The sequence below is a fragment of the Triticum urartu genome, chromosome 3A, assembly GCF_056163025.1.
Source record: "Triticum urartu cultivar PI428250 chromosome 3A, HENAU_Tu73, whole genome shotgun sequence".
Classification (NCBI taxonomy): domain Eukaryota; kingdom Viridiplantae; phylum Streptophyta; class Magnoliopsida; order Poales; family Poaceae; genus Triticum; species Triticum urartu.
In genome coordinates, this window is record NC_141875.1 from 669756021 (window position 1) to 669768537 (window position 12517).

Here is a 12517-nt window from a genome sequence, read left to right on the forward strand (position 1 = left end):
GTGGTGCACAATAGCCACCTCACGGCAGAGCCTCCGCTTTTCGCCCACTGTTTTCGCTCACACACTGCTGCGAGCTTAATAAACATGATGATGCAGTCGTCATCAAGGATGTGCCCACACCACCTTCACCTATGGGAGTGTTGTAACCCTGGAGGCGAGACGCTACGACCGGTCGCGAGAGATGGTACATCTAGTGGTGAGGGATGGTACAACCAACAAACTTTTTGCTGGAACCAACTACTGGACTTTGTTGCCGAAATTTGTTTGCTGGAGCCGGCATTACTTTTTGCTGGAACTGGCTATTGTTTGTTTCAACAGATCACTGGAGTTTTGTTTGCTGGAAACAGTGTTAGTTTTGCTGGAACCGGCTTTTTTTTGCTTTAGCTGACTATTTTTTCGGATTCTTAGTAGCTGAGATTTTTTTTTGGTGGAAGACGGTCGTGCAGGTCGACGCTGAAGGAGAGCCGGAGGCGGCAACACTGTGCTTAGATGGGCGCCCAAGTTGCTGGAATCGGCTTGGCCGCAAGGTGCGACCGGATATAGAGGGGCTGCATCCGGCAAGTGGGTGGGGCTGGAAACGACAGCGAGATTGCGAGGACGTGCGACGACGGCGACGGTGAGGGGCCCCGAACTCTGATTAAGGGTAATGATAGTGGGCGTGGAGGACGCCGGGGGCGGTGACCATGTGGTGCGTGGGGCGAGCATAGGTTATGCGGGTGCGAATCACGAGTCGTTCTGAGGGCAAGAACAACAAGTCAACGGCTGTGAGCTGCCAAATCGGATGCTTGCGTGCAATGACATATGGAAATTTGGGCCGGTCAACTAGCGCCGGGCACTGCAAAAAAAAAAAAGAGCGTTGCACATTCATGCTCTTGTGCACTTATAAAGCTATAAAAGAGTGAGTTAACTTCTACGTGTTTTTAAAAAAGATGGATACCTCCCCTCACAAAAAAAGAAGAAGAGATTGCTGCCTACCTATCTGCCACCGCCGGAAGAGAGGCAGCCGACAGCTAGGGTTTTTTCCTCCCGCTGGCGACGACCTGAACTCGACCCTCGGGCGGCCAGATTTTTCTCCTCTCAATGGCGACGATCTAATCCCCACCCTCCCCCTCCCCCATCCCCACCCCCTCGTACTCATCAAGCTTCTGCTCTTCCCCTCCCTCCTCCCTCCACAGGCCGTTGCATCCTGGAAATATCGCCCTTCCTTTGTCTACGTCGTCTGCGAATCGCGGTAGATTGATCGCTGACAAACACTGGATATGGAGTTCCGGCTTAATGGTGCAACAATGGGGCTGATACATAAATTCGAGGCACTGAGATCTGATTCCCATGTTGATTGTGCATCTCAAGGTAAAGAAACCTCTATTGCATGCGATCCATGGAATCCTCCCTGTCCCCAGTACGATCCTTCCACCCACAAATCCTACCCAGAGTGGCGAAAACATATTTTAGAGCATCTGCACCCCGGCCCCGCTTATCCTGGGCGTCCATGTACATAAGGATTGGGGCCAGCCGTTCCCGTAAGTGTCTCACGGCACGATTAGCGGGCAGCTGTTATCAGCGGGACGCGACTGTTACCCGAGGGCACTGTTTCCGCCGGGTCACATGCACACAGATAAGACAGAATCCTGCCGAGCCCCCCGTGACTCTGTTCCACCTCCGTCCGACATTGGAGTGGAGTAGCTGTACCTGAGAATGCTAGGCGGCGGGGGAGACGGATTCATTTGAGATGGGCATGGAGAGATCACGGATCTGAGTGGAGGTCCGCTTGCTGGAAGCCTGGAACAAGAGGAGCCGGGGAATCAGCTGCAGGTCCGGGCGGGCGGCACCGGAATCGCCGCCGGCGCTATCCCGCGCCGGGGAACCGCCGCTGGTGAGATCCCGCGCCGGGAGGCATTGTTCAATTAGATCCCAGGTGAATATGTGTTTTTTTTATTGCGCATTCCCCTTTTTGCTCTCTCTGGATGTAGATTATTTGGGAGCAATGCACCCATATCAGGGTTTGGTTTTGGGCGCCGGATAGAAATTGACGATTTGTCCATTCTTCTGTGTTTTTGCAGCTCAAAATAGGCAGGCAGGAGGCTTCGCTAAATCTGTACCTGCGTCCATGATTTGGCCGTCAGCATGCAGGTATGTGTTTCTTTCATGCAGAGTTATGTTCCACATTTATTTCGTCTCCGCGGATGCAAATGTAATGGGTAGTAAAACCAACTGTTGATTAGGACATACCTTTCGTATTGTTATTAAATCAAGGGTGTCATGGGTTTGGCTGAATCGAAGGATTTCAGGGTCGTTACAGTGTGCATGACTCAAATGGTACATTAATTTAAGTTCCGATGATGGCATGCACTGAAATATAAGCTTGCAATCTGTAATAGTATCAAACACAACATCTGGATGGTTTTCAAAGGAGTTATACATATAATCATTGCTTTGTTTGTGCAGAATCACAGCAAGCTCAATAAGCTGCCCACAATTCTGGAAGAAGATGAGTCAGACAGGGGTGACGGGTATGGACTTATCCAAGCAAGCATTTTTTTCCAAGGCGCATATTTGTCTCATTCTTTTGATGCATCTTTGTGCTTAATAAATGTTTAATCCATGTTACTGACTAATGTATTACACCTTGAAATATCTCCAGGTGTTCTATCTAGACAGCATCAACCTGGGGGATATAAGCATGGCACATGATGTTTTCCCCAGAATAAAAGTGTTCACAGCAGAAAAAAAAATAGATCCATGATTAATGCGGACAAAAGGCCGGTGGATTCAACCAAAAATGGAGATTCCATTTATTGGCATATCAACGGTTGAGTTTGGAGAGTTAGAACCGGAATTTATTCATCCTATCCGTCAAGTGTCTGCGAGGTAAACAACGACACCTGTAATTCCGTCTGGCAGCACTGTCGCGCCCAGGAATTGTGATTATATATACGTATGAAGCTACAATTATTGGATTATAAAAATGAAAAAACATTCTAATATGTATTATGAATGCAGGCACCTGCCCGGTTTTTACATGATGAAATTTCTGTAGGAAATTCATTGGTGATCAAGCAAGTCATGATATACATGTGGTGAGTGCATTGGTGTATTGAGTGTTCCGTCAAAAGGAAAATAACGAAACGTTTATAGTTGCAATATTTTTTTTTGGTTTTTTGATTAGTGATTTGGCTGATGGTATTCTCAAAAAAAATTCACAGGTTGAAGAGCAATGTCTGGCACCATATTACCTTTATGAGATCTTGCAACTCAAGGGGAACAATGCAAAGAGGCCACACCAATTTATCGAGTCTATCGATGAATGAATAAGAGAGCAGAGTCGAGTAAAGCAACGATGAAAAACTATTTAGTATCTTGGGGCACATCTATGCTTGTTTTGGGGTGCAAGCAATGTATGATGTTCTGGGTTGGCTATGAAGTCTGAATTATTCTCATGTCGACACTTGTGACCAACTTATTTGTCGTGCACCTTCACTTGACTCGGGCATAACTACGTATTACCGTAGTTCTGGCCAGTGGGTAATGATGTCATGTTATGTTTGAACAATTCGTTTATACCAAGTCTAAATTACTTTGGTAGTTAGATCGTAACGAAAAGTAAGATATTTTGCTGAGGAAATCCGCATTTCGTTGCATCAGACCGTCAGGGCATGTCATGACACATATCATGTTCATAGTACGTAATTTGACCAAAAGTGTGCGTGGTATGTGTGAACCATCCAATCATTGTTTAGGTATAAGTCCCAGGTGGAATAATGTGCCTGGCACATTATCTAGGTGTTCATGTTCAATAATGTACCTGGCACATTTGCAAGACGCTTGTCCCTCTTTGTGACCGTGGAATATAGTACAGTCATGTGTCCTGTACCCGGCACAAGATGCACACGATGCACACGAGCTGTGGAGTTTCGGAAGTGAAACGTTATGTGCCAGGCGCATGAACCCATTTCATGAGCCAGGCCCATACTCAGGAGGGGGGGCAACGGGGTGGCCGTGGTATGATCCATCAATGGTGAACCAAGCACATGTGTGATGGATTCGTAAGTTTTTTTTTTACAAATTCTACGTATGACTAAGACGCACCATTTGTCAATTGTCCATTCAGGAATTTTGCGCAAATAAATAATCCATGAATAGATTATCGAACTTATATCAGCCCATAAAAAGCAGGACGGGTGATCATTGATGGTCACATGCCACTAAAACTAAAAAACAGACATGGATACTGCATAGGTTCAAACTTGCATATAGCCATAGACCACACTGATAGTGCCATGAATCCTTAGACGACGACTTACACAGAAGAAACAAGCATCCCATGAGCTGAACCAACGAACAGTCTGGCATCGATGTATATATCGTTATTGCCCCTAGTGCATATGCATAATTTAGTAGTTTATAAGATAGGATGCAGATCCGGAGTTCCGGACTGTTTCGGAGGGAGACCCAGCGCCTGTGAATTGTGATAACCACAAGATCGTCTTCCTCCAAATCAAGTTGTCCGACATACTTCCAAAAACCGCCTTGTATGACAAGTCTGCCATCGTTTGCCTTTTTGAAAGAAGCCGTTACATGGGAAGCTGCACCGATTCTGGTGCTTTCAACAAGAGCAATAGCTTTCTTCGGAATCCTCTATCAAATGCAAACATAAAATTTATGAGACAATAACTTGTGTTAACATAGTAATAGAGTTATGCTCACTTACCATGTAGCCATCTTTGATGTCAACAGCATTCATGGTTTGCATACATCTTCCAATGTTCCAAAAGCACATCTGATTGACAAGGTTGAAAAACAGTAGAGCAACATCGTGATGACTCGGTCTTACAGATTCAAAACCAATAGAGTTGTCATTGGAACAGATATGTGGCAACTTGGTCCCTCAACATCTCCACACACATCATACGGGTTCTTGCAATCAAGGCACTCCATGGCCTACAAGGTAAGAAAAAAAAAAGCAATAACATTCTGAGGTGATGCTCTTACGACTTGCCGGCAAATAAACATGTACAACAGCAGCAACCATATCTACAAAAATTAATAGGTCTGCCATCGCGGTTTCGCAATCACAACAGTGTAACGGCTGCGCCTATGCTCCAGATTAATGACTGCAACATTAGTAAATATGAAAAAAAAAATAGTACATCCGAAGGTGTTCATACATTCAGGATGAACTAAAGTTGCAAACGGCCCTTTTGAGCCGTGTAAATGTATCAAACGATGCTCATACTTAGATGGGAATAGCCTGCTGTGCGCTCAATATTAAGAAGCATGATGAACCGACATAGCCAAGTCCAGCGGAAAAGTAAAAATCTAGAAGCGCATTTGAAATACGCAAGTTGAACTGCAGCGGCGACGAGATGATTTTGCACCAACCATTGCCGCACCGGCCCCTAAATCAGCGCCGGTCCTCATCACCTGTCATCCCCTCCCTCCACGGCTTCACCACATCCGCAAATCCAAACGCCCCTCCCCCCACACTCACACCCAACACCCCCCTGCCCCGCCCCCCTCCCCTTCAGCACTTGGTCAAAAAATAATGTGTTAAAACGCTATCATACAGACCAAGAAATTTCCGGCAGGTTGAATGGTAAGAGATTGTGAGGATTCAAATTTGCGATAAGTAGCGGTAATACGAAGTGTTGATCATTGGGAGAAAACTACGGGATCCAGCGGAAGAGGAAGGGGATTGTGCATACCTTGAATCCGGGCGAAAGCAGCTACTCGCGACTCCGGCGCGAGTCCCGTATCGAAATCCGCCCGGCCGCCGTCGGTGGAGGAGGATAAGTTCTTGGGGGATATGAACGAGCAGACGCTCGGCTTCCCACCATTACTGCTCGGGCGCTGGTGTGCTCCCGATTCTTCCAGTAAAAGATGGAGTAATACACACACCAGATAAGATTGGACTGCCGGCGGCGATGTTGGATCTGTGGTCTGGTACAAAATCCAAACGAAAAGGGGATTCAGAAACTCATACGGGAAACATAGTTCGATTAAAACAGTAATGGAAGCAGCTGAATCAGTGCGTACCTTTCGCCGGCCGCCGGATTGATGTTGCGGCTGAGCGCCGGCGCCATCGAATCACCGCCCCGCGGCCCATCCATCTAGCTATAAGTCAAAGAGCGAGAGGAGAGAGTCAGATGTGTTCACGGGCTTGGAGCGGGGGAGGGGCCCGCGGTGGAAGACAAAGCTACCCTGAGCCAAAGATGGAGCAGTACCCATGTGACCACAACGACCGTAATAGCCTGCTGCCACGGTGACAGTTCCAAATAAACTGGCTTACTTGTCGGGCATCTCGAGGTACAGTGGAAAGATTCTACTGCTGGGATAACGCGGCCCCGGCGCAGATATTCTAAAAACCCGCATCCCCCAGAGTGGTGTAAGCAAAGAAACGCTTTGCTCAAGACCTCCAGAGCAACCCATATAATCATCCCGGATCGCACTCCCCAGGTTGTGAATTCTGCCTCCTACAAGATGTATCCCCACATGTTGCCCATTCTCGAGAAGGACAATGTCCAGCGCTTCCTTCGCTTGTATGCTGTGTGCCCGAGTTGTATTGCTTGGGGCTTCATCATCATCCCTGAAGTCCTCAACCGGATGATTATTCATGATGCCCTGCGGTGTGCAAAACTTGTCCTGGAGGGCAAGGCTCCCGAGCTCGGAGGTTTCCGCGCCAGTCCAAACGGCATGAACAAGTATGGCTACTTTCCCCTCCACGAAGCTGCCGAAAGATTCTCTATTGACATGATCAGGTTGCTCCTCCACCAATCTACGCACGGCTGGCGCTTCTGTCATCGAGGACCTACTACCGCTCCATGTTGCAGTCGAGGACACTTGCTTGCACAAGTATCTGAACGACAATCTAACCAAGAAAGATGCCGACTATGTCTACAAGATTATTTATCTTTTGTGCCTACCTGGGATGAAAATTTTCTTGGATACGACTAGACTGTTGGAAAACGTAGTAATTTTAAAAAATTTCCTACGCACACGCAAGATCATGGTGATGCATAGCAACGAGAGGGGAGAGTGTCGTCTACATACCCTCGTAGACCGTAAGCGGAAGCGTTATGACAACGCGATTGATGTAGTCGTACATCTTCACGATCAACCGATCCTCAGTACCGAACATACGGCACCTCCACGTTCAGCACACGTTCAGCTCGGTGACGTCCCGCGAACCCACGATCTAGTAGAGCTTCGGGGAAGAACTTCGTCAGCACGACGGCGTGGTGACGGTGTTGATGAAGTTACCGACACAGGGCTTCGCCAAAGCACCGCTACGATATGACCGAGGTGGATTATGGTGGAGGGGGGCACCGCACACGGCTGAGAGATCAATGATCAATTGTTGTATCTTGGGATGCCCCCTGCCCTCGTATATAAAGGAGCTAGGGGGAGGCGGCCGGCCAAGGAGGTGAAGGAAATATGCCCTAGAGACAATAATAAAGTTATTATTTATTTCCTTATTTCATGATAAATGTTTATTATTCATGCTAGAATTGTATTATCCGGAAACATAATACTTGTGTGAATACATAGACAAACTAAACGTCACTACTATGCCTCTACTTGACTAGCTCGTTAATCAAAGATGGTTATGTTTCCCAACCATAGACATGTGTTGTCATTTGATTAACGGGATCACATTATTAGGAGAATGATGTGATTGACATGACCCATTCCATTAGCTTAGCACCCGATCGTTTAGTATATTGCTATTGCTTTCTTCATGACTTATACATGTTCCTATGACTATGAGATTATGCAACTCCCGTTTGCCGGAGGAACACTTTGTGTTCTACCAAACGTCACAACGTAACTGGTTAATTATAAAGGAGCTCTACAGGTGTCTCCAAAGGTAAATGTTGGGTTGGCGTATTTCGAGATTAGGATTTGTCACTCCGATTGTCGGAGAGGTATCTCTAGGCCCTCTCGGTAATGCACATCACATAAGCCTTGCAAGCATTGCAACTAATGAGTTAGTTGCGAGATGATGTATTACGAAACGAGTAAAGAGACTTGCCGGTAACGAGATTGAACTAGGTATTGACATACCGACGATCGAATCTCGGGCAAGTAACATACCGATGACAAAGGGAACAACGTATATTGTTATGCGGTCTGACCGATAAAGATCTTCGTAGAATATGTGGGAGCCAATATGAGCATCCAGGTTCCGCTATTGGTTATTGACCGGAGACGTGTCTCGGTCATGTCTACATTGTTCTCGAACCCGTAGGGTCTGCACGCTTAAGGTTTCGATGACAGTTATATTATGAGTTTATGAGTTTTGATGTACCGAAGGAGTTCGGAGTCCCGGATGAGATCGGGGACATGACGAGGAGTCTCGAAATGGTCGAGACATAAAGATCGATATATTGGACGACTATATTCGGACATCGGAAAGGTTCCGAGTGATTCGGGTATTTTTGGAGGTACCGGGGAGTTACGGGAATACGAGGAAGAAGCAATGGACCTTAATGGGCCTTAGTGGGAAGGACCAGGAGGTGGCGCACGCCCCTCCCAATCCCAGTCCGAATTGGACAAGGGGTTTGGGGCGCGGCCCCTCTCTCCCTTCCTTCCCCTCTTCCCCCCTTTCCCCCCTTCTCCTAGTTGGACTAGGAAAGGTGGAAACCTACTCCAACTAGGAGTTGGAATCCTACTCCTCCTTGGCGTGCCCACAAGGGCCGGCCGGCCTCCCCCTTGCTCCTTTATATACGGGGGCAGGGGGCACCCCATGGACACACAAGTTGATCCTCGTGATCGTTTTCTTAGCCGTGTGCGGTGCCCCCTTCCACGATATACCTCGATAATATTGTAGTGGTGCTTAGGAGAAGCCCTGCGACGGTAGTACATCAAGATCGTCACCACGCCGTCGTGCTGACGGAACTCTTCCCCGACACTTTGCTGGATCGGAGTCCGGGGATCGTCATCGAGCTGAACGTGTGCTAAAACTCGGAGGTGCCGTAGTTTCGGTGCTTGATCGGTCGGGCCGTGAAGACGTACGACTACATCAACCGCGTTGTGCTAACGCTTCCGCTGTCGGTCTACAAGGGTACGTAGATCACACTCTCCCCTCTCGTTGCTATGCATCACCATGATCTTGCGTGTGCGTAGGAATGTTTTTTGAAATTACTACGTTCCCCAACAGTGGTATCAGAGGCAGGTTTTATGTGTTGATGTTATATGCACGAGTAGACCACAAGTGAGTTGTGGGCGATATAAGTCATACTGCTTACCAGCATGTCATACTTTGGTTCGGCGGTATTGTTGGACGAAGCGGCCCGGACCGACATTACGCGTACGCTTACGCGAGACCGGTTCTCCCAACGTGCTTTGCACAAAGGTGGCTAGCGGGTGTCAGTTTCTCCAATTTTAGTTGAACCGAGTGTGGCTACGCCCGGTCCTTGCGAAGGTTAAAACAGCACCAACTTGACAAACTATCGTTGTGGTTTTGATGCGTAGGTAAGATTGGTTCTTGCTTAAGCCCGTAGCAGCCACGTAAAACTTGCAACAACAAAGTAGAGGACGTCTAACTTGTTTTTGCAGGGCATGTTGTGATGTGATATGGTCAAGACATGATGCTAAAATTTTATTGTATGAGATGATCATGTTTTGTAACCAAGTTATCGGCAACTGGCAGGAGCCATATGGTTGTCACTTTATTGTATGCAATGCAATTGTGCTGTAATGCTTTACTTTATCACTAAACGGTAGCGATAGTCGTGGAAGCATAAGATTGGTGAGACGACAACGATGCTACGATGATGATCAAGGTGTCGCGCCGGTGACGATGGTGATCACGACGGTGCTTCGAAGATGGAGATCACAAGCACAAGATGATGGCCATATCATATCACTTATATTGATTGCATGTGATGTTTATCTTTTATGCATCTTATCTTGCTTTGATTGACGGTAGCATTTTAAGATGATCTCTCACTAATTATCAAGAAGTGTTCTCCCTGAGTATGCACCGTTGCGAAAGTTCTTCGTGTTGAGACACCACGTGATGATCGGGTGTGATAGGCTCTACGTTCAAATACAACGGGTGCAAAACAGTTGCACACACGGAATACTCAGGTTATACTTGACGAGCCAAGCATATACAGATATGGCCTCGGAACACGGAGACCGAAAGGTCGAGCGTGAATCATATAGTAGATATGATCAACATAGTGATGTTCACCAATGAAACTACTCCATCTCACGTGATGATCGGACATGGTTTAGTTGATTTGGATCACGTGATCACTTAGAGGATTAGAGGGATGTCTATCTAAGTGGGAGTTCTTAAAGTAATATGATTAATTGAACTTAAATTTATCATGGACTTAGTCCTGGTAATATTTTGTAAATCATGTTGTAGATCAATAGCTCGCGTTGTTACTTCCCTGTGTTTATTTTGATATGTTCCTAGAGAAAATTGTATTGAAAGATGTTAGTAGCAATGATGCGGATTGGATCCATGATCTGAGGTTTATCCTCATTGCTGCACAGAAGAATTATGTCCTTGATGCACCGCTAGGTGACAGACCTATTGCAGGAGCAGATGCAGACGTTATGAACGTTTGGCTAGCTCAATATGATGACTACTTGATAGTTTAGTGCACCATGCTTAATGGCTTAGAATCGGGACTTCAAAGACGTTTTGAACGTCATGGACCATATGAGATGTTCCAGGATTTGAAGTTAATATTTCAAGAAAATACCCGAGTTGAGAGATATGAAGTCTCCAACAAGTTCTATAGCTAAAAGATGGAGGAGAATCGCTTAACTAGTGAGCATGTGCTCAGATTGTCTGGGTACTACAATCACTTGAATCAAGTGGGAGTTAATCTTCCAGATAAGATAGTGATTGACAGAATTCTCTAGTCACCATCACCAAGTTAGTAGAACTTCATGATGAACTATAATATGCAAGGGATAACGGAAACAACTCCCAAGCTCTTCGTGATGCTAAAATCAACGAAGGTAGAAATCAAGAAAACATCATGTGTTGATGGTTGACAAGACCACTAGTTTCAAGAAAAGGGTAAAGGGAAGAAGGGGAACTTCAAGAAGAACGGCAAGCAAGTTGCTGCTCAAGTGAAGAAGCCCAAGTCTGATCCTAAGCCTGAGACTAAGTGCTTCTACTGCAAAGGGACTGGTCACTGGAAGTGGAACTGCCCCAAGTATTTGGCGGATAAGAAGGATGGCAAGGTAAACAAAGGTATATTGGGTATACGTGTTATTGATGTGTACTCTACTAGTGTTTATAGCAACCCCTCGGCATTTGATACTGGTTCAGTTGCTAATAGTAGTAACTCAAAATGGGAGTTGCAGAATAAACAGAAACTAGTAAAGGGTGAGGTGATGATGTGTGCTGGAAGTAGTTCCAAGATTGATATGATCATCATCGCACACTCCCTATACTTTCGGGATTAGTGTTGAAACTAAATAAGTGTTATTTGGTGTTTGCGTTGAGCATGAATATGATTTGATCATGTTTATTACAATACGGTTATTCATTAAAGTCAGAGAATAATTGTTGTTCTGTTTACATGAATAAAACCTTCGATGGTCATACACCCAATGAAAATAGTTCGTTGGATCTCGATCGTAGTGTTACACATATTCATAATATTGAAGCCAAAATATGCAAAGTTAATAATGAAAGTGCAACTTATTTGTGGCACTGCCGTTTAGGTCATATCGGTGTAAAGCGCATGAAGAAACTCCATACTGATGGACTTTTGGAACCACTTGATTATGAATCACTTGGTACTTGCGAACCATGCCTCATGGGCAAGATGACTAAGACTCCGTTCTCCGGAACAATGGAGCGAGCAACAAACTTGATTGGAAATAATACATACTGATGTATGCAGTCCAATGAGTGTTGAGGCTCGCGGCGGGTATCGTTATTTTCTGACCTTCACAGATGATTTGAGTAGATATGAGTATATCTACTTGATGAAATATAAGTCTGAAACATTTGAAAAGTTCAAATAATTTCAGGGTGAAGTGGAAAATCATCGTGAAAAGAAAATAAGGTTTCTACGATCTGATCGCGGAGACAAATATTTGAGTTACGAGTTTGGTCTTCAATTAAAACATTATGGAATAGTTTCACAAACTCATGCCACCTGGAACACCACAGCATAATGGTGTGTCCGATCGTCATAACCGTACTTTATTGGATATAGTGCAATCTATGATGTCTCTTACCGATCTACCACTATCGTTTTGGGTTTATGCATTAGAGACAGCTGCATTCACATTAAAAAAAGGCACCATCTAAATCCGTTGAGACGACACAATCTGAATTATGGTTTGGCAAGAAACCAAAGTTGTCGTTTCTTAAAGTTTTGGGTTGTGATGCTTAAGTGAAAAAGTTTCATCCTGATAAGCTCAAACCCAAATCGGAGAAATATGTCTTCATAGGATACCCAAAGGAGACTGTTGGGTACACCTTCTATCACAGATCCAAAGGCAAGACATTCGTTGCTAAGAATGGATCCTTTCTAGA

At 45.6% G+C, this 12517-nt stretch overlaps 1 protein-coding gene, 1 long non-coding RNA gene and 1 pseudogene across 3 annotated transcripts; 2 read left to right on the forward strand and 1 right to left on the reverse strand.

Moving 5' to 3' along the window:
* Positions 1-1286: 1286 nt before the first annotated feature.
* Positions 1287-12517, forward strand: part of LOC147981327 (meiotic drive suppressor JIEYAO-like) — an 81087-nt pseudogene continuing 69856 nt past the window's right edge.
* LOC125524438 (uncharacterized) lies at positions 1513-3437 on the forward strand. 2 transcript variants are annotated; one of them, XR_015599897.1, is made up of 6 exons: positions 1513-1915; positions 2061-2130; positions 2446-2510; positions 2642-2868; positions 3001-3077; positions 3204-3437. It is a non-coding gene; the product is annotated as an uncharacterized LOC125524438 (long non-coding RNA). The 2 variants fall into 2 exon arrangements; XR_015599896.1 differs by having other exon boundaries at positions 3001-3437.
* On the reverse strand, positions 4179-6188 carry LOC147981328 (uncharacterized). Its single transcript, XM_087517082.1, has 4 exons — positions 6030-6188; positions 5703-5973; positions 4709-4938; positions 4179-4635 (listed from the first exon to the last, which is right to left on the reverse strand). The coding sequence occupies exons 1-3, from the start codon at positions 6105-6107 to the stop codon at positions 4922-4924; spliced, it is 366 nt and encodes a 121-aa protein (XP_087373208.1). The 5' UTR covers positions 6108-6188; the 3' UTR covers positions 4179-4635; positions 4709-4921.

What these genes read in the sequence shown, in the direction of transcription:
- LOC147981328 (XM_087517082.1), bottom strand. Translation starts at nt 6,107, where the DNA reads ATGGATGGGCCGCGGGGCGGTGATTCGATGGCGCCGGCGCTCAGCCGC. An exon ending in CGGCGGCCGGCGAAAGGTAC is followed by an intron (nt 5,974 to 6,029) that starts GCACTGATTCAG and finishes TTCCCGTATGAG; the next exon opens with TTTCTGAATCCCCTTTTCGT.